We start from the raw sequence: 27,536 nt of genomic DNA on the forward strand, positions 1-27,536 counted from the left end.
TGTCAAAGTTTTGTATGTCATGCCAAATCATCGTAAACTTCTAAAGAAGTAGAGGCACTGCCATGCTTTTTTCATAATTGCACTTACGTGGCTGGGCGCAGGACGAATCCTCTGAAATGATGACGCTGAAGAATTTAAAGTTACTAACCCTCTCCACCTCTGATTCCCCGATGAGGACTGGCTCATGGAGATCCCCGGTTTCTTCCTCCTGAGGTCAATAATCAGGCTCCTTAATCTTTCTGACATTGAATGAGAGGTTATTACTGTGACACCTCTCAGCCAGATATTCAATTTTCCTCCGATATGCTGATTTGTCACCACCTTTTATTCAAATAAGCAAAGAAGTGGCAAATGAAATACAATGTAGGAAAGTGTATGATCATGTACTTTGGTGGAAGAAGTAAACAGGCAGACTATTATTTAGATGGGGAGAGAATTCAAAATGCAGAGATGCAAAGGGACTTGGGAGTCCTTGTGCAGGATACCATAATGGCTAACCTCCAGGTTGAGTCGGTGGTGAAGAAGGCAAATGTAATGTTGGCATTCATTTCTAGAGGTATAGAGCAGTGATGTGATGTTGAAGCTCTATAAGGCACTCATGAGACCACATTTGGAGCTTTGGGCTCCTTATTTTAGAAAGGATATACTGACATTGGAGAGGGTTCAGAGAAGATTTACGAGGATGATTTCAGGAATGTAAGGGTTACCATATGAGGAACGTCTGGCAGCTCTTGGGCTGTATTCCCTGGAGTTCAGGAGAATGAGCGGTGATCTCATAGAAACATTCCAAATCTTAAAAGGCTTGAACAGAGTAGATATGGCGAAATTATTTCCCATGGTAGGAGAGTCCAGGACAAGAGGGCACAACTTCAGGATTGAAGGACGTCCATTTAGAACAGAGTTGCAGAGAAATTACTTTAGTCAGAGGGTGGTAAATCTGTGGAATTTGTTCCCACGAGCGGCTGTGGAGGCCAAGTCGTTGGGTGCACTTAAGGCAGAGATGGATAGATTCTTGATTAGCCAGGGCATCAAAGGGTATGGGGAGAAGGCAAGAGAGTGGAGGTGACTGGAAGAATTGGATCAACCCATGATTGAAAGGCGGAGCAGACTCGATGGGCCGAATGGCCTACTTCTGCTCCTATATCTTATGGTCTTATGGACCGATGACAATAGTGGCATCAGCAAGCTTAAGTACGGCATTGGAGTTGTGCGTAGACTCATCAGCTCGAATCATTACGTTTAAAGGGCACAGTTACATGAACAGGCAAGGTATAGATGTCTGCGGCTGTAGCGAGGGCAACTGGAATTAGTGCTGATGAGCGAAGAAAGTGAGCACGGACATAATGGACTGAAGATCCCATTTCTGTGTTGGTACACCTCTGTGTCTCTGACTCAGTGAAAGTTATTTTAAATTCATGGATTATTGTAAAGTTCCAACGGAAACTGCAAAACCTGTCTATGGAAGGGAAGATATTCTTGACCGATTCTCGGCCTGTATGTGACTCCGGCCCCACACAGCGGGTGACACCAGATACCCTACTGAGTGACCTGGTTCTAACTGTAAAGAACTCATCTTTGGCTTTCCCTAAAGTTCAACAATAAATCCAAAAGCAAACTCCTACTGTGGTTATGTGATAACGTGGATACACATGTGCTTTCTGAATATTTGCTGTGAATTGCTTTGTCCTGGTAAATCTTCCAGGGATCAAACATGGACAGGAAGGGGGAGGCTACTCAGCCCTTTAATTCTGTTCAAGCTTTGAGATCAGGATTGATCTGCCACCTAACATCCAGTACAACATTGTGGACCAAAGGCCCTTTGTTTGAACTCTGTATCACCCTTACCCGGATCTTAATGCCTTTAGTTAATGAAAGTCTACCAGGATCACCTTTAAAATTAATAACTGGCCAGATATCAGCTGCTGCTTTTGCAAGGGAGTTCAGAATTTTCCCTGCTCTGTCGTAAAATTCATCTCAGCATCTTCCTGAGATCCCCACTGACACAGAAGCCAGTCATTGGCTAATTTAATTCACTTCATACGATATCAAGGAACAGCTGAGAACCTTGGATACAGCAAAGACTACGGGAATCAGCAACAACCTGACTGTAACACTGAATACCTGTCTCTTTAGCCAAGATGAATATTGGTATGGAGGTGATTGGTGAGCAAGTACTGAAGGTCTACTGTGCAGTGGTCCTTACCACCCTCGTTTACGCCAGCGAGACCTGGACTGTCTACAGCAGACACGCCAAACAGCTCAACCATTTTCACCTGAGCTGTCTCCGCAGACTCCTCCACATCAGGTGGCAGGACAAAGTCCCTGACACGGAAATCCTGGAACGAGCTGGGTTGTGCAGCGTTTACACCCTCCTGCTGAAAGCCCAAGCCAGGTGGGCTGGACATGTGGTCAGAATGCCAGACAGCCGATTGCCTAAGCAGCTGCTGTACGGAGAACTGTGTCAGGGCAAGCGCTCAGTCGGGGGGCAGAGGAAACATTACAAAGACTGCCTCAAAGCGTCCCTCAAAGGCCTGGGTGTCGACATCAACACGTGGGAGACGCTTGCCCTCGACCGTCCAGCTTGGCGCAGCAAGATCACCACAGGAGCCCGTGCAGCTGAAGTCAGGCGCACCATCGAGGCGCAAGGAAAGCGTGCTGTGCGCAAGGCCTGAGCAGCATCCACTGCCACAACAGCACCCACCCACTTGTGTCCAACATGTGGGTGAGCCTTCAGGGCCTGGATTGGCCTCATCAGTCACCTCCGGACCCACAGCCACCAATCTCCCATTTGACTTTGAAGCCATGGTCATCTTCGACTACGAAGGACGAACAACAACAACTGCTCAATACTAATGCTGATGATGCTATCTGTCACCATATTAATGATTGAGAGCAGCCTGATTGGATGTTAGTTGGCTTTATCTTTTCTGTGAGCAGGATGTACCTGGACAAGTTTCCACGTTGCCCAGCAGATGCCAGTGTTGTAACTGTACTGGAACAGCTTGGCTCGAGGCACACACGAGGAATTCTGCAGATGCTGGAATCACAAGCAATGCAGCAGGCTAGCAGCATCTCTAGGAAGAGGTACAGTCGACGTTTCGGGCCGGGACCCTTCGTCAGGACTAACTGAAGGAAGAGCTAGTAAGAGATTTGAAAGTGGGAGTGGGAGGGGGAGATCCAGAATGATAGGAGAAGACAGGAGGGGGAGGGATGGAGCCAAGAGCTGGACAGGTGATTGGCAAAAGGGATATGAGAGGATCATGGGACAGGAGGCCTAGGGAGAAAGAAAAGGGGGAGGGGGGGAAACCCCAGAGGATGGGCAAGGGGTATAGTCAGAGGGACAGAGAGAGAAAAAGGAGAGAGAGAAAAAGAATGTGTGTATATAAATAAATAACAGATAGGGTACGAGGGGGAGGTGGGGCATTAGCGAAAGTTTGAGAAGTCAATGTTCATGCCATCAGTTTGGATTCTACCTAGACGGAATATGAGGTGTTGATCCTCCAACCTGAGTGTGGATTCATCTTGGCAGTAGATGAGGCCATGGATAGACATATCAGAATGGGAATAGGAAATGGAATCAAAATGTGTGGCCACTGGGAGATCCTGCTTTCTCTGGCAGACAGAGCGTAGGTGTTCAGCAAAACGATCTCCCAGTCTGCGTCGGGCCTCGCCAATATATAGAAGGCCACATCTCAACAGCTCAAGGCACTGCTGGTTCTGGAGTGCAGATCTTTGGTACTGCAGCTGAAGAGCTTGGATAGAGCAAAGACACAGCCACGTCCTGGCTGTAACTCTGAATACCTGCAGAGCTACCTGCGTCTCTATTCAAGATGGTCATTGGTGTGAAGGTAAGTACAGCTTGATATTAATGTCAATGATGCTTCTGTAGCCTCTGTGCTTTCCTGTACTCTTGGCCACTCCTTAATCTAATGTGGATACAACTGACTGGACCATTAGACCATAAAACATAGGGACAGAATTAGGCCATTCAGTCCATCGAGTCTGCTCGGCCATTCCATCATGGTTGATTTATTATCCCTCTTAACCCAATTCTCCTGCTCTCTGCCTTTACAACATGCTGGAGGAACTCAGCAGGTCAGGCAGCATCCGTGGAAACGATCAGTTGATGTTTCGGGCCGGAACCCTTCGTCAGAACTGTAGAGGGAAGGGGCAGAGGCTCTATAAAGAAGGTGGGGGGAGGGTGGGAAGGAGAAGGCTGGTAGGTTCCAGGTGAAAAACCAGTAAGGGGTAAGATAAAGGGGTGGGGGAGGGGAAGCAAGGAGGTGATAGGCAGGAAAGGTGAAGAAGGAATAGGGGAAAACACAATGGGTAGTAGAAGGAGGTGGAACCATGAGGGAGGTGAAAGACAGCTGGGGGAGGGGGCAGAGTGAAATGGGGATAGAGGAAGGGAGGGGGAGGGAATTACCAGAAGCTAGAGAATTCTATGTTCATACCAAGGGACTGGAGACTACCTAGACGGTATATGAGGTGTTGCTCCTCCAGCCTGAGTTCAGCCTCATCGTGGCAGTAGAGGAGGCCATGTATGGACATATCCGAATGAGAATGGGAAGCAGAGTTGAAGTGGGTGGCAACCGGGAGATCCTGTCTGTTGTGGCAGACGGAGCGGAGGTGCTCGACGAAGCGGTCTCCCAATCTGTGTCGGGTTTCACCGATGTAGAGGAGGCCACACCGGGAGCACCGGATGCAATAGATGAAATGTTGCCAGATTTCCTGCATCTGCTGTCTCTCTTGTGTATCCATCTGGCTACTGTCTGTTGTTTTTTGCTGCTTAGCACCCATATAGAAAAGTGTGGTAGCTAAACTACATTGACTGCTCATCATCTGCACGTCTGCCTCGGAGTCAGAGTCAGAATCAGGTTTATTATCACCAATGTACACTCAATGGCCTCTTTATTAGGTCAACCTGTACACCCGCTCATTATTGCAAATATCTAAACCAGGGGTGGCCAACCTTTTACATTCCATGCGTCAATTTTTTCACTCACGAATTCAGATGCACCATACAACTCTTGTACCCCCATTCAATTCTTGTAAAAATATGTTAATATAGAACTTGTGCGTGAAAAATTTGCATCTGAATTTGTGCATGAAAACATTGATGCATGGAATATAAAAGATTAGCCATCCTTGGTCTGATCAGTCAATCCCACAGCAGCAACTCAATGTATAAAAGCATGCAGATGTGGTCAAGAGGTTCAGCTGTTGCTCAGACCAAACAACAGAATCAGGAGGAAATGTGAAGCTGCACACGCAACATGCTGGAGGATCCGTGGAAAAGAGTAAACAGTTGACATTTTGGGCTGAGACCCTGCTGTGAAATGTGATCTACATGACTTAGACTGTGGAATGATTGTTGGTGCCAGACAGGGTGGTTTGAGTATCTTAGAAACTGCTGATCCCCTAGGATTTTCATGCACAACGGTCTGTAGAGTTTACAAAGAATATTGTATTAAACAAGAAGCAGCAGTTCTGTGGATTAACTGGTCACATGGCTGTAATTGGACAGCACAGGCTTGTTGGGCCAGAAGGGCCTTTTACTGTGCTGTATCTCCAAAGCAAAAATAAATAAATAATCAATTAAACTTTCCCAGCCTGCCACAGGGCCTCCTGGAGTGTAGCAGTGTGAGAACTCGGTGGTTCTGTGAATCAATCTGCTTGTATGTCTGCACTTACAGAGTATCATTCAGAATATAGATCACTGGATATTCCAGCACAGCCCAGGCCCTTCAGCCCATGATGCTATGCTGACCTTTTAACCCACTCCAATATCATTCTAACGCTACCCTGCCACATTTCCACATTTTCATTTCATCCATTTTTCTAACAGACGAAGTGCCTCTAATGGATCTGCTTCTACGACCTTCCACGCACTCACCACTCTCTGTACACGCAGTACGTCTGAAATCCTGCCTATACTTTCCTCAAATCACCTTACAAATTATGCCCTCTCATATTAGCCATTTCTGCCCTGGGAAAAGTCTCTGGTTGGCCACTCAATCCAAGACTCTCATCATCTGTCAAGTGACCTCTCTCTCACTCCAAAGAGATAAGCCCATGCTCGGTCAACCTTTCCTCAGAAGACAAGCCCTGTAATTCAGTGTGACAGGGGAATAAATGGAAAACCGGAATTTTATGGAATTATTTTTATTTGAGAATAAATGCTCATCACCTCCACCTTTGAATGCAAATCGTCTATTGCAGCATTGGATTGCACATGGGGGAGCACGATCGTGTAGCGATTGGGATGATGCTTTATAGTGCCGGTGATCGGAAGATCGAGCTCCAGCCCCTGCCGCTCTCTGTGAAGAGTCTGTACGCTCTCCCCGTGACTGCGTGGGCTTTCTTCAGCTGCTCTAGCTTCCTCACACATTCCAAAAGATGCAAGGGTTTTGGATTAGGAAGTTGTGAGCATGCCACGTTTGTGCCCGGAGCATGACGATGGCCTGGAAATGGAGCTGGAAACCGTGTGGCACAAGATGGCAGCAGAGATAAGTTCCCAGGAAGGGACATGTGGTTGTGGTAGTGAGTCTGGGTGAGCACATGGTTGAGGAGTCAGAGAGCAGAGGGGAAGCAGTGCGATGGTGCCTCACTAATCTCCCAAAGAGAAGATTTAAACTTCTTCAGAGTAGGTATTCTGCAGACGCTGGAGACCTTGAACAAAATACAGAAAAGGCTGGAAAAAATCCATGAGCCAGGCAGCATCTGATGGTTAGTTTCTTGGTTTGCTTGGAGGCATCAAGATCTGGAAAGAAGAAATTAATATTGTCAGTACATTTCTTGAAACAAATGTCTTATTACCTGTTCCTTTACCTATTAGCAGGTTCATGGGCATAGATGCTTCAAAGTTGCCACTTGAGTTGGTAGGATGGTTAAGGGGGTATGTGATCTGTTGGTCTTCATTAGTCGGAGGATTGAATTCAAGAGCCGCGAGGTAATATTGCAGCTCTATAAAACCCTGGTTAGCAAAGACTTGGAATATTCCTATAATGAACTGTTTATTATAGTTGACTGTTATTTCCCTCCATAGATGCTGAGCTCTTCCTGCATTTAGTGTGTGTAGCAGGTGAATCATGAAGTGCTTTCCCTTCGTTTAATTTTCGTTTACAGAAGCTGCTCTATCTGCTGAGACCTTTCAGCAATTTGGTTTTTACTCCAGAATCCAGCATCTGCAGTTTGTTGTGTCTTGGTTTATTTCAAGTTTAAGAGGGAGTTAGATATGGCCCTTGTGGCTAAAGGGATCAGGGGGTATGGAGGGAAGGCTGGGGCGGGGTTCTGAGTTGGATGATCAGCCATGACCATACTGAATGGTGGTACAGGTTCGAAGGGCCGAATGGCCTTCTCCTGCACCTATTTTCTATGTTTCTATGTTAAGTTCAAGTTGAAGTTTACTGTCACTTGACGGTACATATGTACAAACGACACAGCGTTCCTCCGGAACACGATACACCCAAAAATCATACAACACAAACAGCACATAAATCAAAATATTACCATAAATAAGTTAATACAGTGTAATTCAAAATGCATGGAACACAGGCAAACACTAAACTGGACAGTATACAGTAAACAGCTCGCTGACCGAGTGACGACACCTCAGTGGAGGCAGGGTATTCATTAGTATCAAAAGCCTGAGGTAAGATGCCGTTATCCAGTCTGGTGGTCCTAGTCCTGATGGTTCTGCACCTCCTTCCTGATGGTAGTAGGTCAAAGAGATTGTGGGATGGGTGGTAGGCATCCTCACAATGCTTTGGGTCCTTCATCTGCAACACCCCAGTAAGTGTCACAAACCGGGGGAGGGAAGAGCACGGTGATCCTCTGGGTGGTGTTTTCTCTCCTCTGTCTTGTTGTCTGCTGCCCTGAAGCTTACGTACCACATAATGATGCAGCCAGACAGGGCACTCCCAGTGGTGCTCCTGTAGTCAGACGTTAGAATGGGGGCGGGGAGCCTTGCAAACCTCAATCTCCTCAGGAAGTGTCAATGCTTCTGTGCCTTCCTGACTAGCGAGGAGGTGTTGTGGGTCCAGGTTAGGGTGTCCTTTATGTGCATGCCAAGGAACTTCTCTGTTCTTCACTCTCTCTACAGCAGAGCCATTGATATGCAAAGGAGAGTGGTCGACCTGCGCCTTCCTGAAGCCCACAGTCGACTCTTTTGTCTTGTCCACTCTGAGATTCAGGTTGTTGTTCCTGCACCATTTCACAAGCCTCTCAACCTCCTCTCCGTATGCTGATATATTGATAAGGCCAACCACTTGATGATGCGGTTTGAGCTAAATGTGGTAATGCAGTCGTGAGTCAGCAGTGTGAACAGCAGCGAGCTGAGCAGACAGCCCTGCGGGACACTCGGGGAGCCGCAAACGCCATCTGCAGTGAACTCTCAGCGGGCTCTCACTACCGAGGTGGTCACACAGCAGTTCTCATGGGTGGAGACACGTAGACATCCTCCATGGCATTTGCCAGAAACCACAACATTTCTGTCCACCCGAAAGGAGATTAGGTCTTCTAGTTGGATGGTGAAGCCTGAAGTGGTGTCTTGAAGCAACGTTTCTGTCAGGACAAAGGTGCAACAATTCCCCATTTCTCATTGCCTCGGATGCAGACATAGGCAATCAATCCCGTTTATTTTCTGGCGATCGGATGTTAGCGAGTAGAACCGACAGATCGCGGGCTGGCTTGGGTCCACTTTAAGACTTGCGTTAATACCGGCAAGGTTACTGCGCTTCTGCGTTTGAGTGCTCCGCTTCCCCCGAGTAGCTGTAATAGATCGCAGCACGGAGCGAGAGGCCGCTCCCCACATTGTCCATAATTGCACAGCACCTTTGTTATTCTGCTCATTAGTGAGATAGACTGGACAAGAAAGCTCACCGTTGGTTGGAGCCAGAGTGGCTAATGCGTCCATGCGCATCGCCATCTTCTTGACAAGACTAATGTAATTCAGCTTCCTGCCCTCCTATTCATTTTCACCTACCAACATTGCTTTCTTCTTCAAAACCATCTCGATTCTCCCTGAACTTCCTATTAAGTATATTCATGCCGTTTTTCTCAGTCACACTTGTGGCTGTGACTTCCACATTCTCAAGTGAAACTAACTTGCCCACTATCAGATATACACAAGAGATTCTGCAGATGCTGGAAATCCAGAGTAACACACACAAAAATGCCTGAGGAAATCAGCAGGTCAGGCAGCATCTATAGAGAGGAACAAAGAGCTGATGTCTCAGGTTGAGACCCTTCATAAGGATGTACCCTGACCACAGCGTCAGAGAATAAACAGTAACTTTATTTGTCACATATATATTGAAACTTTGACGCATATAGTGAAATGCATCTTTTTGCTTCAATTATCAACACAATCCGGGGATGTGATGGGGGCTGCTCACAATAGTGAACAAGAATAGTGAATAAAAGTAAGGGAGGAACAAAACTGAGACCCCAAAGGTGGATGATTATCTCCCACTGAACGATGGCTAACATCGCCACCAAAGTGCTAATCAATTCTGCACTCTTGTTACTACACCGATTTCATTGCTGAGTGTTCGTAACCTTACCTTGGGGGCTGGTGGATGCATTGGCTTGGATAGTGGAACCTGTGAGACAGGAGGCTGCAAGAAAGTCAAAGTCAAAGTAAAATTTATTATCAAAGTGCAGTAGTGAACAAAAGCAAAGGAGGAATAAAACTGAGATGCTGAAGGTATTGGATATCAGCCTGGGATGAGTATCGCCCACTGAACTACGGCTAACATTGACACCAAGGCATTAATCAATTCCGCACTCTTGTTACGACACCGATTTCATTGCTGAGCCTTTGTGACCTTACCTTGGGGGGTGGATGCATTGGCTTGGATGGTGGAACCTGTGGGACAGGATGCTGCAAGAAAGTTAAAGTAAATTTTATTATCAAAGTGCATATACTGTATGTACGATACCCTGCCTTGAAATTCATTTTCTTGAAGGCATTTACAGGAAAATACCATAGACATGACTAAAAACTATATATAAACACAGACTGACAAATAACCAATGTGCCAAAAAAGATAACTTGTGCAAGTACATAAAAAATGTGATGACAAGAGCTGCAAGATGCCTTGAGAGTAAGTCTGCAGGTTGTAGAATTATTCAGGGTTGTGGACCCAGGTCCTTTGTTCATATTCATTCATGGAACTAGAGTTTGTGGGGGGGGGTGTAGCATTTATTGCTCATTTCCAACCACCCCTGGGAACGGGCTGGTGGATTACCTTCCTGACTCTGTGAGATTGAGAGACCAATGTTGCCTCTTCTATATTGCTCTGATGGTTTTCCAATCCCAGGGAATTCTGGCTCCTTGCCCCGAATTTCTGCACGTCTTTCAAATTATGTTGTAGCAGGTGCAAGGATTAATTTGAGAAAGAACAACATGAAAACATTCTGTTGATCTGAAAATAACCATGAAAATTACATTCATTGATCTGAAAGCAAGTCTGCCGGGAGGCTGGAGGAAATATACTCAGTGGCCAATTTATTAGATATACCTGTACTCTAGTTTGTTAATGCTAATATTTAATCAGCTAATCATGTGGCATCAACTCAATGCATAAAAGTATGGAGGCATGGTCAAAAAGTTCAGTTGTTGCTCAGATCAAACCTCAGAATGGGGAAGATATCTGATCTAAGTCAGTGGTCCCCGACTTCTGGGCCGCGGACTGATACCGGGCCGCGAAGCATGCAGGGGTGCAACGGTAGCCGGAGTGCACCCAGCACATCTTTAAGAAAATAAGCCGAAATAAACAAGCTAATTAATTAGGTGCCGCCCGGCACGTAAATGTCGGCTCAGATCAGAGGCGAACACTGCGTAGAGCAAGTGAAATTAGCATTCGCCTCTGATTTGGGCCGACATTTATGTGCCGGGCGGCTCCTAATTAATTAGCTTGTTTATTTTGGCTTTTTTCTTAAAGATGTGCTGGGTGCGCTCCAGCTACCGCTGCACCCCTGCATGCTTCGCGGCCCAGAGTTTGAGGACCAATGATCTAGGTGACTTTAACCACGGAATGATTGCTGATGCCAGACAGGGTGGTTTGAGTATCTCAGAACCTGCTGATCTCCTGGGATTTTAATGCACAACAGTCTTTAGAGTTTGCAGAGAATGGTTCAAACAAAAATCCAGTGAGCAGCAGTTCTGCAGGTGAAAATGCTTTGTTAATGAGAGAGGTCATGGGGAATGGGCAGACTGGTTCAAGCTGACAGGAAGGTGAATAAACATACTTTACAACAGATGTGTGCAGAAGAGCAACTCTGAATGCACAACATGTTGAATCTTGAAGTGGATGGGTGGAACAGCAGAAGATCATGAACAGAAGGTGCAGGAAGTACATAATAAATGTCGTCACAAAGTGTATTTTTACAGTATATGAAGAAATATCATAGGATATTCTGCATTAATTCAAGAAGCGAAACTTTGCATGGGTTTAAACTTCACCTCAATGAATGCGGATAGTTAATACTGGAAAATGGGTAATTTCATCATTTTTAACTATGGGGATACTGTAGCTTCCCTTCAGTAGCCTGAATGAGGAGCTTATGGTTTCCCTCACAAGGGAATTGATGAAGTACAGATATCCCAGCGACCACAAATTCTTGATAGCAGGCATTGAGGTCTGGACAGGCAGAAAGTGGAAGGCCCAGGAAGTAGGGGAAATGGGCGAGCCGTGTCTGAGGCACAAGGATCTGATAGTGACAGTGGTGGCTGGTTAGGCGGGCCTGGGCAGCTTCCCTTCAACCCTCTTTGACAGTACCCAAAGAGGGGTCGATGCAGTACGGTCCAGGAAGAGGTTGCGAGCAGCTGTCGCAGAAGTCCGCACCACCAGGATGGGAGGAATGGGGCAGCACGGTGCTCGAACAAAGTGGGAGGGTGCACTGAAGTGGAAGATCTCCTGGTCCAACATCTGGCAGGCAGAACCCCAGCACATTAAGTTTATCATCCAGGTTGCATACAACATCCTGCCCGGTCCAGTGAACTGTTTCACTTGGGGCAAAAGTGAGGCACCATCATGTCGTATTTGCCCTGGCAGAGCGACCCTGGAACAAATCCTCAGCAGCTGCCCAAAAGCCCTAGGAAAAAGCCACCTCTTCTGGCACCATGACCAGATGCTGAAGGCAGTGGCAGGAAGTATCTCCTTGGCCATTTACAACAGGAAGCACCTCCGCCAACACAGAAAGCTCATAGCTTTTGTCAAAGATAGAGACTAACCACAGCCTCAGCCCAGATCACCAGCAGGGCTGTTTGTCAAGGCAGCTGACTGGCAACTGAAAGTCGATCTTGGCAAGCAATTAAAGTTCCCTGACTTTAGTGCATCATCATCCCTGAGGCCTGACATGATCATTCTGTCAGAAACCTTGCTGCAGCTGGTCATGGTAGAACTGACAGAGCCTTGGGAAGACTGGATTGAGAAGGCATTTGAGCGCAAGAAGGCCAAACACCAGGAGCTGGTCGAACAGTGCCAGAGACAAGGGTGGAGGGTTTGTTGGGAGCATATAGAAGTGGGGTGTAGAGGTTTCGTTGGCAGCTCGCTCTGCAGAACCTACCCTCCTTCAGACGGGCTTAGAGAAAGATTGCGAGACCTTAGTTGAATATTTGAATTTTCAAGCCATTCATTTCGTCTGCACTTTTCTACTCTCTCCTTGCCGTTACGGGGGGCTGTAAAGAGAAGAGCCACCTGGACTGTCACAGAGGCTGTTGAGCAAGCCTCCAGGTGACTATGGGTCAAAAGGTGTGACCCGTGGACCAATGCTGCTGGGACACATCAACCCTGGCTGGGTCTTCGGGGCGAAGGTGTTTGAGGTTGAAAGACCCGAAACACCTGATGACTCCAGGTTACATCATTGATGATGACTCCCAGCTCATCCTAAGCAACCTCAGCATCATAATTTAGGTACTCAGTTTGGGATGGGTTCCTCATTTCATATGCCATTCCTTGCTCATAGTCCCCTCCTGCATCCTATTGACTACTTGGATCATCTCAGCAAATCACTTGGCATTTCTAGTCGAAGCACCCAGCTCCTCCTGACTTTGCTGCAATGGTGCCTCTACCTCACCCCTCCAGTGTTGCCAGTTCAATCCTGACCTCAGATGCTATCTGCCTGGGATTGGCACATTGTCCCTGTGACTGTGCAGTTTCCTTTGGTTGTCAGAGACAGCCATAGATCCATGAAGCATGAAAATAGGCCAATAGACCCTCTGTGTCTATGCTGACCAATTTCCTTCCACATCCCAAAGATATACGAGTTGGATAATTAGTTGCTGTAGATCACCTTCAGTGTAGATGGGTTATTGAACCATAGAGCACCACAACACAGAAAATACCAGTTTCCTCTTCAGTCCCATCTACTTTCAACCAGACCATAACCCTCCATAGCTTTCTCATCCATGCAATTATCCAAACTTCTCTCAACTGTGACAACTGAATTCACATCTACCACTTCCACTGGCAGCTCATTCCACACTCGCACCATCCTCTAAGTGAAGTTGCTTCCCCCTCAGATGTCACCTTTCACCCTAAATCTATGACCTCTAGTTCTCATCTCAACCATTCTGGGAAGAAAAAGCCTGCGTGCACGCATTCAGCCTATCTATACCCCTGATAATTTTGTGTATCTCTATTAAAATCCTCTCATTCTCCTGCACTCCAGGGAATATCGTCCTGACCTTTTAAACCTTTCCCTGCAGTTCTTCAAGTCTCAACAATGGCTGTGTAAATTTTCTCTTTCAGTCTTACCGATATTATAAATAATAAAAGCCAAGGATAACAGGTTTAGGGAAACGTGGCTTTTGAGAGATATTGAGGCCCTGGTTAAGGAAAAAAAAGAGGTGCATAACAGGTAAAGGCAAATAGGAACAAAGGAGTTACTTGAGGAGTATAAGAAATGCAAGACAACACTTGAGAAGGCGGGACTAAGTAGTTAATGGCACCCAATGGCGACTTCTTTGCTTGCATCTTCGAAAACAGTTCTATTTCCATCTTTAATATCTCTATTTTTCCCTTTCAGGGTTCTTTTGAAGACTACAGTCTGACTACAGTCCTTTGCGGGAATGGGACCCACTCTTGGGGTTCCAGAATCGGCCACTATTCGGCATGCCAAAAGCTTGGCCTAAGATTTCGGCACGGATTCAGAAGCCCGCGATCTCGAGGAATTGGAGACGGGCGGATCAGGGTCGGTGTCAGGCACGAGCTGGACAAAAGCGACGTAACGGACTTTTAACATCATAAACCAACGAGTTGTTTGTTATGTCTCCCTGCTCATTGGAAAATGGAGACACTTCTTTCTCCCTTATTGGGGGAGAGAGAGAGCCTGTAGCATGATGAGTTATCGGGTGAACAATGTAGTCTTTGAGGTAACTGTAAGTCTGTGTCTTTGCTGTTGCTTTGCTCACGCTTGAGTGCTAGTAGGGGGTGTGTTTTATTTTTGCTGGTGGGGGGAGGGGGGATTGTTGCTCGCTGCTGCTTACACACAGGAGGGGGGAGCTGGGGGGGACTTTGGGGTTCTAACATCTAACCGTCATTCATTTTTCGGATACTCCTCTGTTTTCGTGGATGGTTGCGAAGAAAAAGCGTTTCAGGATGTATCTTGTATACCTTACTCTGACATTAAATTGTACCTTTGAACCTTTGAGAGGGAAATTAGGAGGGCTAAAAGAAGGCATGAGGTGGCTCTAGCAGACATGGTGAAGGGTTCCTGCAGATATGTTAACAGCAAAAGGATTCCGGGGACAAAATTGGTCCTCTGGAAGAATGGCAATCTATGCATGGAAACAAAACAAATGGGGGAGATCTTAAATGGATTTTTTTGCATCTGTATTTACTCGGGGGATGGACACAGAGTCTATAGAAGTGAGACAAAGCAGTAGCAAGGTCATGGACCCTATACAGATTATAGAGGAGGAGGTGGTTGCTGTTGGACCAGGAGATGTTTTACATAGTGGGCGAGGCCTCTGTTGGTCAGGGTCAACCATGGATGTTGTGTCCTAGCTGTCTAGAAACACAAAGCCGGGCAGTACGATATGGAAAGCAAGCTGCTACCTATATAGCAAGTTTCTCCTCTCCGCACATCTGATGAACCCAAATGGATCGCAGGGACCAAAACATTTTGGTACCAGAGGCATCGTAGAAGTTGTCAGCATTGAACTCAACGTCAGGCTGTCTTAGGGACTCCAGCTCCGGATTTTTCCCTTGGGGTTTACTCCTGAACCCTACCCCATGTCTGGGAATCAGCTGCAAGGCAGCAGCGTTTGAGATCGGAGTTTTCTTTTTCCTAGGTGAGTGGTTGACAAGCCCCATCGGCCAAAAGCGACTGGTTTTAAGGCACCAGTGACCCACCTTTACCCCTTCTCCTGTCAGGAATGGTTCTGCCGGGCTTAGTAGCTAAGCCACACATGAAGGTCAGGAGCTGGACTTGGGTGTCAGAGGCTATCTGAGGCGCACACCATTGGGAGCATTTACCAGGTAGTGGGAGCTTGTCCCCATTACCACCTCGGTTATAATAACCTTAAGGAACATATTTTTGGATATCAAGGGAAATAAGAGGTATGGTGTCAATACATGAATTTTAGCTGAGATGAAACATCTGCCATGATCTTATTGAAAGGTCACTCAGGCATGAGGGTTGAATGGGTTAACTCCCGCATCCATTTAAATTCTGATGAGATAAAGCATTGGTCCCATTTTTACCATCTTTCCAGGTGTTCGATAGTCTATGCAATATAACATGAGATGTTGCACTTCAGTCAATTGTGGACCATTACTTCACCCAGAATGCAAACCTTATGAATATATGTCCATCCAGCTGCTCCTCTACTCAAAGAACTGGGCAGATGGAGTTCAGATGAGTGTGAAGTGATTCACTTTGGAAGGTCAAATTTGAAAGCAGAATATAGAGTTAATAGCACGATTCTTGACAGGGTGGAGGAACAGAGGATCTTGGGATCCACGTCCATAGATTCCTCAAAGTTGCTGCGCAAGTTCAAGGGGTGGTTAATAAGGCACAGTTGTGTGTTGTGCTTTATTAGTTGGGGATTGAGTTCAAGAGCCAAGAGGTAATTTTGCACATCTATAAAACTCTATTTAGACCACACTTGGAGTATTGTGTTCCATTCTAGTTACTTATTATAGGAAGAATGAAGAAGCTTTAGAGAGGGTGTAGAGAAAATCTTACAGGATGTTGCCTGGATTAGAGAGCTTGACTTATGCAGATAGGTTGAGTGAGCTAGGGCTTTTCTCTTTGAAGAGAAGGAGGATGAGAGATAACTTGATAGAGATGTACAAGAGGAAAAGACACACAGATTGAGTTCACATTCTGGTTTTTTTTCCAAGTGCAGGCATGGATAATATCAGGGGGCATAATTCTAAGGTGATTGGAGGAAAGTATAGGGGCAATTTCTTACACAAAGAGTGATGAGTGTGTGAATTGCCCTGCTAGGGGTGGTGGTGGTAGAGGTAGATACATTAGGGGCATTTAAACTCTTAGATAGGCACATAGGGAAGATGATAGAAAAATTGAGGGTTATGTGGGAGGGAAAGGTCAGACTAATCTTAGAGTAGGTCTAAAGGTCGACATAACAGTTGGGGCCCGTACAGTATACTGTGCTGTAGTGTTCTATAGTCATAGTCATACTTTATTGATCCCGAGGGAAATTGGGTTTATTTACAGTTGCACCAACCAATATGTTCTATATAACTCACACTCTTGCACTGTTTTCTGTGCAATCTATTTTTGTGTAATATGGCTGATGGCAGAGTTAAAATTACCTATCTGCTAGAACTTGTGGAGGAAGTGCAACCGAAATTAAGATGAAAAATGCAAAAACCTGACAGCACATACCACAGGCTAAAGGGCTGCTTCTATCTCACTGTTATCAGACACTTTAATGGGCTTCTATACCATAAGATGAACTCTTGGCCTCACAATCTACCCCGTTATGATCTTGCACTCGATCGTTTGCTTCCACAGCACTCTTCTGGTAGCTTTCATGCTTCACCTGCATTGTTATTGTCTTACCTTGTTCGAGCTCAGTGCACTGTGTAATGATCTGATCTGTATAAACAGTATACAAGACAAAGCTTTCACTGTATCTTGGACAACACACATAAAACTTGCTGGTGAACGCAGCAGGCCAGGCAGCATCTATAGGAAGAGGTACAGTTGACGTTTTGGGCCGACACCCTTCGTCAGGACTAACTGATAGAAGAGCTAGATGTGAAAGTGGGAGGGGGAGGGAGAGATCCAAAATGATAGGAGAAGACAGGAGGGGTTTCCCCCCCTCCCCCTTTTCTTTCTCCCTAGGCCTCCTATCCCATAATCCTCTTGTATCCTTTTTGCCAATCAACTGTCCAGCTCTTGGCTCCATCCTTCCCCCTCCTGTCTTCTCCTATGATTTTGGATCTCCCCCTCCCCATCCCTCTTTCAATTCTCTTACTAGCTCTTCTTTCAGTTAGTCCTGACGAAGGGTCTCGGCCCGAAAAGTCGACTGTACCTCTTCCTATAGATGCTGCCTGGCCTGCTGCGTTCACCGGCAACTTTTATGTGTGTTGCTTGAAATTCCAGCCTCTGCAGATTTCCTTGTGTTTATTGTATCTTGATACATGTGAGGACAATAAACCAATTCCAATACCAGCTAACCTTCTAAACTGGCTGGTGCTTTAGTCTAAATTGCGATACGCAATAGCATCCGTGCAAGCAAATGAAACCAGAAGCAGCCTGTTGTGGGATGCCAACTTATCTTGGCAAGAGTGTTGGGTGTAGCTGACTTGGCATATGGAGGAGCGGGGTGAAACATTGAGATTTGATTAGTTTTACTTGTCACATGTACATTGAAACAGTGAAACATACAGTGAAAGGCGTTTCTTGCGCCAATGACTAACACAGTCCAAGCAGGTGCGGGAGGGCAGCCTACAAGGGTCGCCGTGCTTCTGGCACCAACGGAGCAAGCCCGCAACCTACTATTCCTGATCTGTACATCATTGGAATGTGGGGGGGAGCTGGAGCATGTGGAGGAAACACGCACTGTCAGGGGGAGAACGTACGAACTCCTTATGGACAGTGGTGGGAATTGAACACCTATCGCTGGTCGCTGGTGCTGTAAAGCACTGTGCTAACTGCTACGCTGCTGTGTCGTTTGCTGCTCAGCCTTCATTGGACCCTGGAATATAATGGGAGAATGAGTGAGGCGGTGGTGGAGGAAAAACTGACTCTGGGAACGGAGATTGGGCTGGAAATGGCTGAAAGTGAAGCAACAGAAATGGTATTAGCCGCCTGCTCAGGATGAGTAGCCGTACGCATTGAATTCACGAAGTTCCTGCACGCAAAGGGACCCAGAAGCAGACTGCTGTTGGGATGTCCACTTACCTTGCTTGGAGGTTCGGATGCTGGCGGTGGCTTGGCGTACGGAACAGGGGGTGGAGCCCCCGGCATTGGACCCTGGAACATGATGTAGGGATTAGTGAGGTGAGATAACAGATCAGCAGGACAACCATCTTCCAGCTTCTTTCTCTACCTTCCACCTGGCTCTATCTTTCTCTGCCCAGTTTCAATTTCTTTATCTATTTCCACCAATCACCCACCAGGCCTTCGAATGCAAAGGAGCGACGGCTCTCCAGAGATAACCATCATGTACATGGAGGGCCCCACATCACAGTATAGACTACTTTCTTGGGTATCACCTTTTCTATTCTTTGGCTGTTCATGCAGGGTCAATAGAACCTAGTAAGATGTTCACACAGTTGTGTAAGTCCACGTGCTTTTTAGTTGAGACAATAAAACTGCTTGTCAGTAAATACAGATTCTCTTTTGTGCCTAACTGATCATTATTACTGAGGGGTAATCCTTGGGTGTCAAAATGGTTGTTGTGACGTGTCTAGTGTGGTAGTGTAGTAGGTAGTGCTTGTCACTCTCACTTTCAGCTTCCACCGCTGGCGAGCAGTCTTGCGAGAAGGAGAGCTGAATGTGTAAGTCTCTCCCTGCCGGTAACAGCAAGCCTCATGTAGAGCCTCCTTGCTGGCAACACACGGAAACTGAACTCCTTTCGGACTCAGGCTGAACTGCAGAGGACGGGGAGGAGGTCTGGCCCCTGCACACGTAGCACGCAGGCCCACCGGTGTGTGGATACGCCCTGGTGCTTGTGAACCAGATCCGCAGCTATGGGTAAATAGCCCCACTGCCTTGCGGGCAGCCTCGGGAGAGACGAAGGCTACGGGAGTAAACCCAGACAGCAAATCCAGAGGCAGCTGGATGTCATTGAACCTCCCCCTGGCAGCTCCTGCAGCCAATCTGGTGCCAAACGCATTGCATCATAAGCTTTCCTTCGGACTACGCTGGTGAGTCTGAGAGGGGGATCTTGTCGACTGGGCATCTCAGGATCTCTGTACCTTCCGCCCAGGCTTGTGATGATGATCATCATCACCCATTGTCCTTGGAGACAGAGGGATGCCAACCAATCCTTGTCCCACCATGCACATAGCTTCATTCACTCTTTTTTCTTCCCTGTTTTTGCATTACCTATTTAATTTAATTATATATGCATTTATTTCTTGTTGTAATTTATAGTATTTTTTATTATGTATTGCACTGCTGAAAAGCAACACATTTCACAACATATGCCAGTGATATTGAAACCTGATTCTGATTCCAAGTCCTCCACACCAGAGTTCAGAGCGGAAATATCATGTAACATGTGTCAGAACATGGAATTCCACTGGATTAGAGAGATACATTCAGATTGGAGAGACCAGTTACGGAAACCACTCTTGCCATTAAGGAAACTGTGAGTCAGAATTTAAAACCAAAGATCAGGTTTGGCTGGAAGGGATTGAGATTATAAACAATTCCCCTGGATACAGCAGAAGAAAGGCAGAATAAGGTAAGCAATTTTGCTTAGTTCTTCTTGGAATAGGGACTTCTCTGAATAAGATGCCCAAAACTGATTTAATGGGAAAGTTACCCATCTTCTCCCAAGTTTCAAACTTTAATCACTTTATAACCACGTTGGTTGGGGGCTGGAAAGATATAAAATCCAATTGATCGTCGGCAGCTGGAACCCTTCTTGAAGAAGGCCCACTTCCAGGAGGAAGTGGGGTTTGTAGCCAGTGCAAAGAAGCTCCAGTATTCCATATCTAATCATTTAGAATTGCCAGTAGTTTAGAGCCTGGACCACTGGATTCTGTTTCTCAAACTCCATTTGAAATCCCCAAGATCAATTTCCCCACATTCCATTTAAATTCGCAAGGTCCCTATTTCCCACAGTACTTTAAGTTCTTTAGGACCCTGTTTCCAAACTCCCTTTAAATTCCCCAAACTCTCCACAAATTCTCCAGGACCCTGTGCCCCACACTCTCTTTAAACCATTGTGGCATGTTTCCAATGCTTCATTTAAGCTTTCCAGATTCACCAGAAAATTTATTACATGTACAAAAATGTAAATCAAAAGGGAGTTGGAGTATTATCAGAGTGTGTCCAGAAAATCTGCTATTCTAGCATCATTAAAGTTGTAAGGGTGCTGGATTAAATTACTGGAGTTTTACTGTAATTGTGCAACTTTTAAAACTTTTTTCAGATTTGAAAGAGCTCAAATAGAGATATTTGAATTCATTATTCCCACATTATAATAATTTCCTGGAATATCAATTCATCAATGTGACCACTTCAGTATAAGGAACATTTTACATCAAAATGAAGAAGTGAAAGAACTTGCCTTAGGGTTGTGAATCCTTTGCATTTGTGGGGTTGAGGGGGCACTCTTGGCAAAGATTGGGTTTGTGACTCCAGCTGCCTGAGGTGGCTGGGTTCTAAGAGTGGAAACAAATGGTAACAAGCTACAGTCATCACTTCACACTTCACATACCATTCTTGTCACAGCTCGCCAAGACGTTATGTATCAACTCTCATTTGCTGATAAAGTAGTGCAAAACAAGCAAGTTCTTGAAGCAAGCACAAGAGTAGCCACATTTCATGGGATTGTGGAAATAGCTGCTTTTCGGGGCAGTTTTCACATGTATCTTGGAAAAGGTGAAAATCAGGGAAGTATCATGAACAGAGGCATTGACACTCACATGGGATGGCTGGGACGGCTCTAAGTTATGCACAGCAACAGCAATCAGAAAGGAACTGGAAGTAACTTGATGAATGGCAGAAGCTTGTGACAGATTAGTGGGCAATTATATCAGTGGAGACAGCAGAAACTGTGGTCATCTTAAGCAGGGTAGAGTGAGTCACTCCTTCCTGGTTTTCCATAAACTATCACCATTCCATGCCATTCTCTTTGAAGTGGGGTGGGACTTGGGATCGGCATTTGATCCCGCCAGCTCTCATCTCCAACTCTGCCATGGATAAGAAAGGAGGAGGGTTGAGCACAGAGCTAGCAACCCCATCCTATAAAATCTCAGTGCTACAGAAACACCAGCAGAAGCTTAAAGACCTCATTCCCGAGAGAGGAAGGATCTTCGCCCAGAAGACCTATGAAGTTTTCTGGTGAAAGCAGAAGCCCCAGGGCCAATTAGCCTTCTGTTGGCCCAGGACAGAGGACTCCGGCAAGCTTCTGCTGATGGCCTGTGCCCCAGTAGGACTGATGGGCTGAGGAAGAAGATCTCTCATCTCCAACTACCTCAGGGGGCTGTACCCTGCACACTGAGAAGTGGAGAGGTGTAAGTGTGTGGTTAGGGTCCAACGAGGCTGTGGAAGATATAGCACCCCCAATCACGCATCAGATGCAGAATAAATCCTAAAGCTTGTAAAACATTCTGGCAGAGTGTTGAAGGTGTTGTCAGAGTAGGAAGTATTGCCGCCATGGTCATCCATTTTAGTGACATAGACGGAGGGATAAAAGTGGCCTTGGGTGGGAGAACCTCTCCTTTACATCCACCTGAGAAGGCAGAGGGGCCTTACCTTAAAAACAACTTCTCCAATGGTGTGGGACTCCCTCAATATTGGGGTGTCAGTGTGGATCTGGACCCAAGTCCTGAAGTGACACTTGAACCCATGAGGTCCTGAGTCAGAAGCGAGGAGGGTGCGACACCATGAGCCACAGCTGACTGCCTAAGTTTCCAAGTTCAATATCTGGTTGTGACCAAGGTGGACAAAGGTCATAACCCTTCTCGAATATCACTCACCGTGGTAGGAATGTGCTCTTTCTTGTGCACTTCTTGTACATGAAGCATCCTATTCCAACTGCGACGAGGATTAACACCACAATCAAAATAATGACGATTAATGCTGCAGAATTTGAAAGAAAAACAGATTAATTTCATGACATATGGCAGGTTAAAAGACAAAATGAGATTAGATTGCCACAGCAGATTAGATAATCACAGGATTATTTCTTAGAGGCATGGGTTCATTACAGCTGAGTAATGCAAATTAAGTCTCCAACAACTGGCTGGAGACTTCCAATGAGATTAGAGTACTAGTGAGCAAATAAAATCAAATAAGATCAATAGAAGAAAATTCAGGAAATGCTCAGCAGATCAGGCAGCACCTTTGGAGAGAAAAACAGAGGCAACGTCTCAGGTTGAAGAATCTTCCTTTGCTTCCATTCCCACAGATGAAGCCTGCACTGTTGAGCATTTAAAAAGTTCCCGCATAAAACATAAAACACTGCAGCACGGTACAGGTCTTTTGGTCCACGATATTGCGCTGACCTTATAACCTACTCTAAGATTAATCTAACTCCTCCCTCCTACATAATCTTCCATTTTTCTGTTATCGACCATGTGCCTACCTAAGACTTTGTTTTTTTTACCAAAATATACTTTATTCAAAAATAAAATTATGTACAACAAACCATTCAATGTCTGTCAATCCTTTACAGATGTTTCCATTATGGTCTATACATATCAACACTTTTGGCCACCCATGTGGCACTCTGTTGGTTCACCTTTCCACACCATTGTTGAGGGGTATACTCCCCGCCACCCGACCCCTCTCGCTCCTGCAGGAGAAGAAACTTAAACTGTGGTCCTTCCCCATCGGGCCCTTGCGGTGGCTGCACCAGGTTTCAGCACGTACTCCTGCAGCCGGGAACGTGCCAGTCGGCAGCATTCTCCGACGGACATCTCCATGTGCTGGTAGATCATCAGGTTTCAGGCCGACCAAAGAGCGCCTTTCACCCGAGTTGATGATCTGCCCGCAGCACCGGATGTTGGTCTCCGTGTGCATCCCCGGGAACAGCCCGTAGATCAGAGAGTCCTCTGTTACGCAGCTACTGGGGATGAAACGTGACACCAGCCCGTCCACCCTCCTCCACACCTTCTCTGCGAACTCGCAGTGTGCAAAGAAGTGGGTCACAGACTCCTCCTCACTTTGTTAAATGTCCTTAGTGCATCTGCCTCTCCTTCCACCCCTGGCAGGGCATTCCATGCACCCACCACTCCTTGTACAAAGAACTTACCTCTGATATCCCCTGCTATACGTCCTCCAATCACCTTAAAATTATGCCCCCTCTTATTAGCTGTTTCTGTCATGGGAACAGCCTCTGGTTATTCTGAGGTCATGCCCAATAGTGATAACCAAAATATGGGCAATTCAAACAGAATGATGTCACTAAATATCATTACAGTTTGGGATTCAGGATAATTTACATATCGAGGAGATTTAAGTTACAGACAATTCGTTCTATTGGCCACAGTGAATTCCGCCTTGACAAATCACTTTCACTGGTTGTAGTGACCAAACCAAAACGATTTCCGCTTCCGGCGAACCTACGGATTTGTTACACTTGCACGACGTGCCTTCACTCCAATAATTATTGCTCCAAAAGTTGAGGATATGTGTTCAATCCTTTACTGACAATTAGCAAACATACAATCTCGCAGCAATGAAACCCAAGTGTAAGCTAAGTGTCATTGAGCGGTCAGCAAAGGATATGACATCCGTCAATCCCCAGTTACTACAATCTGTAGAACAAAGCATGAAGGTGTCATTTATTCCCTTCACTTTTACCAGCTACCCACTCATGAGACTAGTTACCATAATAACAGACGACAATGCAGGTAGAGAGCAGGTGCATGGCTCCTGCACTGGTTATTTGCAATGGTTTTGACCTCTACTTACCTGAACTTGCTCTTACAGCATCTCAAAAACATGCATTAAATTACACTTCTTTAAACCTGTCAGAAGACTGTTGAACAACAAGTGTTTAAATACTGCTTGTGCTTTCAGAAAGTTCAGAGCAATTAACCTAACACTGCATGAAAGCTTTAGGGAGCGAGCTTCAAAGATTTATCTGGCTGCAAGGTTTTTCTGTTCTCAACATAAATACAAAAGGGCAGGATGTCTGTACTATGTCAGTTCAACAGGGGCTATTTAAATCATTCATACTTGAATAGGGGAATGCAAGCAGGGTGCCTTCCAGTTCTGTACTGAGATAACTGGTATAAGGAGGAGGAGAAGATGGCGGTGTGACGGCAGCGCATGTGGCCACATCGGTGGTGATGCCTGTTATCTGTCAAGTAGGGGACCGTGCACAATTCTAATTTGATGGAGACAGACGTGAGAGCACGGAGGAACATCTGGAAAACTTCTGAAATGCCCACTTCGCTGCCGCTGCTACTGCGTGGTAACCAGAATCTCTGGAGCAGAAGGCCCCGAAATCCTCGGCTTTGCGTGTTTCAGCGGCCGGGGAGAGGTCAAAGGAGCTCGGCAGAGGATGGCGCTCGGGGGGCTGTATCGGAGAGGCTGGTCGGAAGCTCGAAGTTTTCGGACGGACAGACTCAGTGTCGGCTGTGGTCGGCTGCTTCCAAGGCATCGGCAAGTTGACAGTGTCTGGGGGTTTATGGCAGGGAGTTTCTCCCTTTTGTCGCCTGCTATCGGGGACTCGGGAGTCGATCGACTCGGGGACTTTTGAGACTTTTTTTTACCGTGCCCATGGTTTGTTCTTCATCAAATTATGGTATTGCTTTGCACTGCTGTAACTATATGTTATAATTATGTGGTTCTGTCAGTGTTAGTCTTTGGTTTGTCCTGTTTTCTGTGATATCACTCGGGAGGAACGTTGTATCATTTCTTAATGCATGTATGCATTTCTAAATGACAATAAAAAGAGGACTGAGTGTTTTCATAATCTAAATACAGTGGTCTATTGGTATTTCCTGTAATTTTAACATGCCAGGCATCAATATTAATGTCACAATAATGCTTTAGACATGACTGCAGGGAAGTACCTTTCAGGCCAACAAGGAACAATCTGCTGGAGGAACTCAGCAGGTCAAGCAGCGTCTCTGAGGAAAGAAGCCGTTGACTTGACCTGCTGAGCTCCTCCAGAACACTGATCATTATTGCAGGTTCCAGCACTTGCAGCCTATCGAGTCTCCATCTTGCGGGTGTATCGGTTATATTGGTTGAGCCATCCTCGACTGCTGATGGAGCTGCAGTACAACCTTCCCACGTGGAACAGAGAGGCAATGCTCGGAGGGTGTGTTCGACAGCTGAATGAGGAACAAAATGCTTCCTGCAGCTGCATATCAAGCAGAACTCAAATCTGCACTGAGCTGTTTTGAGATCTCTTGATACTAACAGAGGATGAGAGTCACAGAGTGTTACAACATAGATATAGACTCCGGCAAATTTCAACAGATGTACGATGGAGAACCTTCTGAAAGTTTGCATCACCACCTGCTATGGAGACTCCAATGCACAGGACTGAAAGAGGCTGCCGGGGGATGTAGACTCGGCTGGCAGAATCACGGGCACTGCCCTCCCTGTCACTGAGGACATCTTCAAGAGGCAGTGACGCAGGAAGGTGGCATGCATCATTACTGATGCTCACCACCCGGGACTTGCCCTGTACTTACTGCAGCTTCTTCCCATCCAGCATCATATTCCTGAATCGTCCATGAATCCATGAACGTAACCTCATGAATCCCCCTCTGCACTATTTATTGTTATTGTATGTTAAAGTAATTTTCCATGGCTAGCTCTGTATTGCTGCCACAAAACAACAGATTTCGCAGCATACAGTACTGTGCAAAGGTCTTAGGCATGTACAGTACATATAGCTAGGGTGCCTAAGACTTTTGCACAGTACTGTAAATAAGTGGTAATAAAACTAATTCTGATTCTAATTCAGCATTGCTAGTTATTGTGAGACTTTGCATCCTTTCGCACTTTATGGGCATTCTGCCACTGTTAACATAGCAGTTTAGCCTCTTTCTCACAGAAGTACTAGGATCTGGCTGGAATTATGGACTGAGGATTACTAGCTGTGTCCAGGCGCTCCCTGGAGCTAATAAACAAGGAAAAAAGTCCATTGCTACAACCTGCTGTAATGCTGGACCTTGGGTGTCTTGAAATAATGAATCACGTCAACAGTAGATTACTTTGACTGCGTGACTGGACCCAGAAATTCATCCATGGCCCTCCTTGCCTGATGGCGCAGGATCCCGATTTTACTCGCGGCCCAACAACAACTTGGATTACCAACCTGCTGGAGGAATTCAGTGGGTCGACCGGCATCTTTTAGGGGGAGGGGCGTGGATGGAAAGGGACCGTCAATGTCGTGGGTTGAAATCCTGCATCGCAGTCCTGACGCAGGAAACATCAGCATTCCCTTCCCCCACAGATGCTTCTCGACCCACTAAGTTTCACCAGCAGATTTGTTGCTCCAAGTTTTAGAATCGGTATTATCTTGTGTCTCTAAGATCTATTGCACGTGGCTGGTTGGTAAAGCTCAGCTGCGATCCTACAGTTGAAGAACAACATTTAGAAATCGCTTTCAAGGTGACATTTAGAAAGACCTCTTGACTCCCACCATCTCCCCTCATTATTATCTTGGAAGTCACTGAGCATGCCTGCAGGAAGGGATGTGAATTACGAAACCCAGTGGGGTAACCAACCCTTTTGACCAATGACTGACTGTTTTGGGGAGTCTTGTGGTGCCGTTATGGTCTTACCGGTTGTAGAGAGGGTGCTATTCTGTGGCGCGTATCCCTCCTCAAACTGGCACTGGCCCAGGTGATTACAGTTCTGAGAGAATGAAGAGAAAGATGCAATGAGCAGTCAAATACTGAGTGACTGTTGAATGTTTCACGTAGAGGGTATTCCCGGAAACTGCGATGTTTCTCTCACCTCCATTTGACCCTTAAGTGCTATAGTGATAAAATGTTAAATTGGTTTATTATATAGTACTGCGCAAAAGTCTTAGGCACACTTTTGCACAGTACTGTAGGAATATTATGCTTTGCATTGTACTGCTTCCCCTCTCCCATCCTTTCCCCAAAGGCATTTCTCTTGAACTTTCCTTGAGCACGTGTCGGGGGCCACAGCTAGTATTGGGGCCGCCTCAGCGTTGGAGATCTGCGTTCAGTCCTGACATCTGGTGTTGCCCGTGTGTGGGGTTTGCTCACCCTTCCTGTGACTGCGTGGGCTTCCTCTGTGTGCCTCGAGTTCCCACATGGCAATGTCATGCAGACTGGCAGGCGAAATGGCTGCTGTAAACTTGCTCTCATGTGGGGGAGTGGTAGCATCTGAGGAGTGTTGATGTGGATGTGAGGATTATAAACAAGGGA

General features: G+C 46.2%; 1 protein-coding gene across 1 annotated transcript in view; it reads right to left on the reverse strand.

Annotated features, from left to right (window-relative positions):
• Positions 1-6,149: 6,149 nt before the first annotated feature.
• The window catches only part of LOC140201820 (zinc metalloproteinase-disintegrin-like MTP8), a 92,529-nt gene continuing 71,142 nt past the window's right edge, over positions 6,150-27,536 (reverse strand). Inside the window, exons 18-24 of the mRNA XM_072266523.1 lie at positions 26,922-26,994; positions 22,146-22,248; positions 20,732-20,825; positions 18,391-18,462; positions 9,836-9,886; positions 9,567-9,620; positions 6,150-6,763 (exon numbers count right to left, since the gene is read on the reverse strand). Coding sequence (XP_072122624.1) covers positions 6,731-6,763; positions 9,567-9,620; positions 9,836-9,886; positions 18,391-18,462; positions 20,732-20,825; positions 22,146-22,248; positions 26,922-26,994 — 480 coding nt within the window. The 3' untranslated portion in view covers positions 6,150-6,730. The remainder of the gene's footprint in view (positions 6,764-9,566; positions 9,621-9,835; positions 9,887-18,390; positions 18,463-20,731; positions 20,826-22,145; positions 22,249-26,921; positions 26,995-27,536) is intronic.

This window comes from Mobula birostris, chromosome 8, assembly GCF_030028105.1.
Source record: "Mobula birostris isolate sMobBir1 chromosome 8, sMobBir1.hap1, whole genome shotgun sequence".
In the NCBI taxonomy this organism is placed as follows: domain Eukaryota; kingdom Metazoa; phylum Chordata; class Chondrichthyes; order Myliobatiformes; family Myliobatidae; genus Mobula; species Mobula birostris.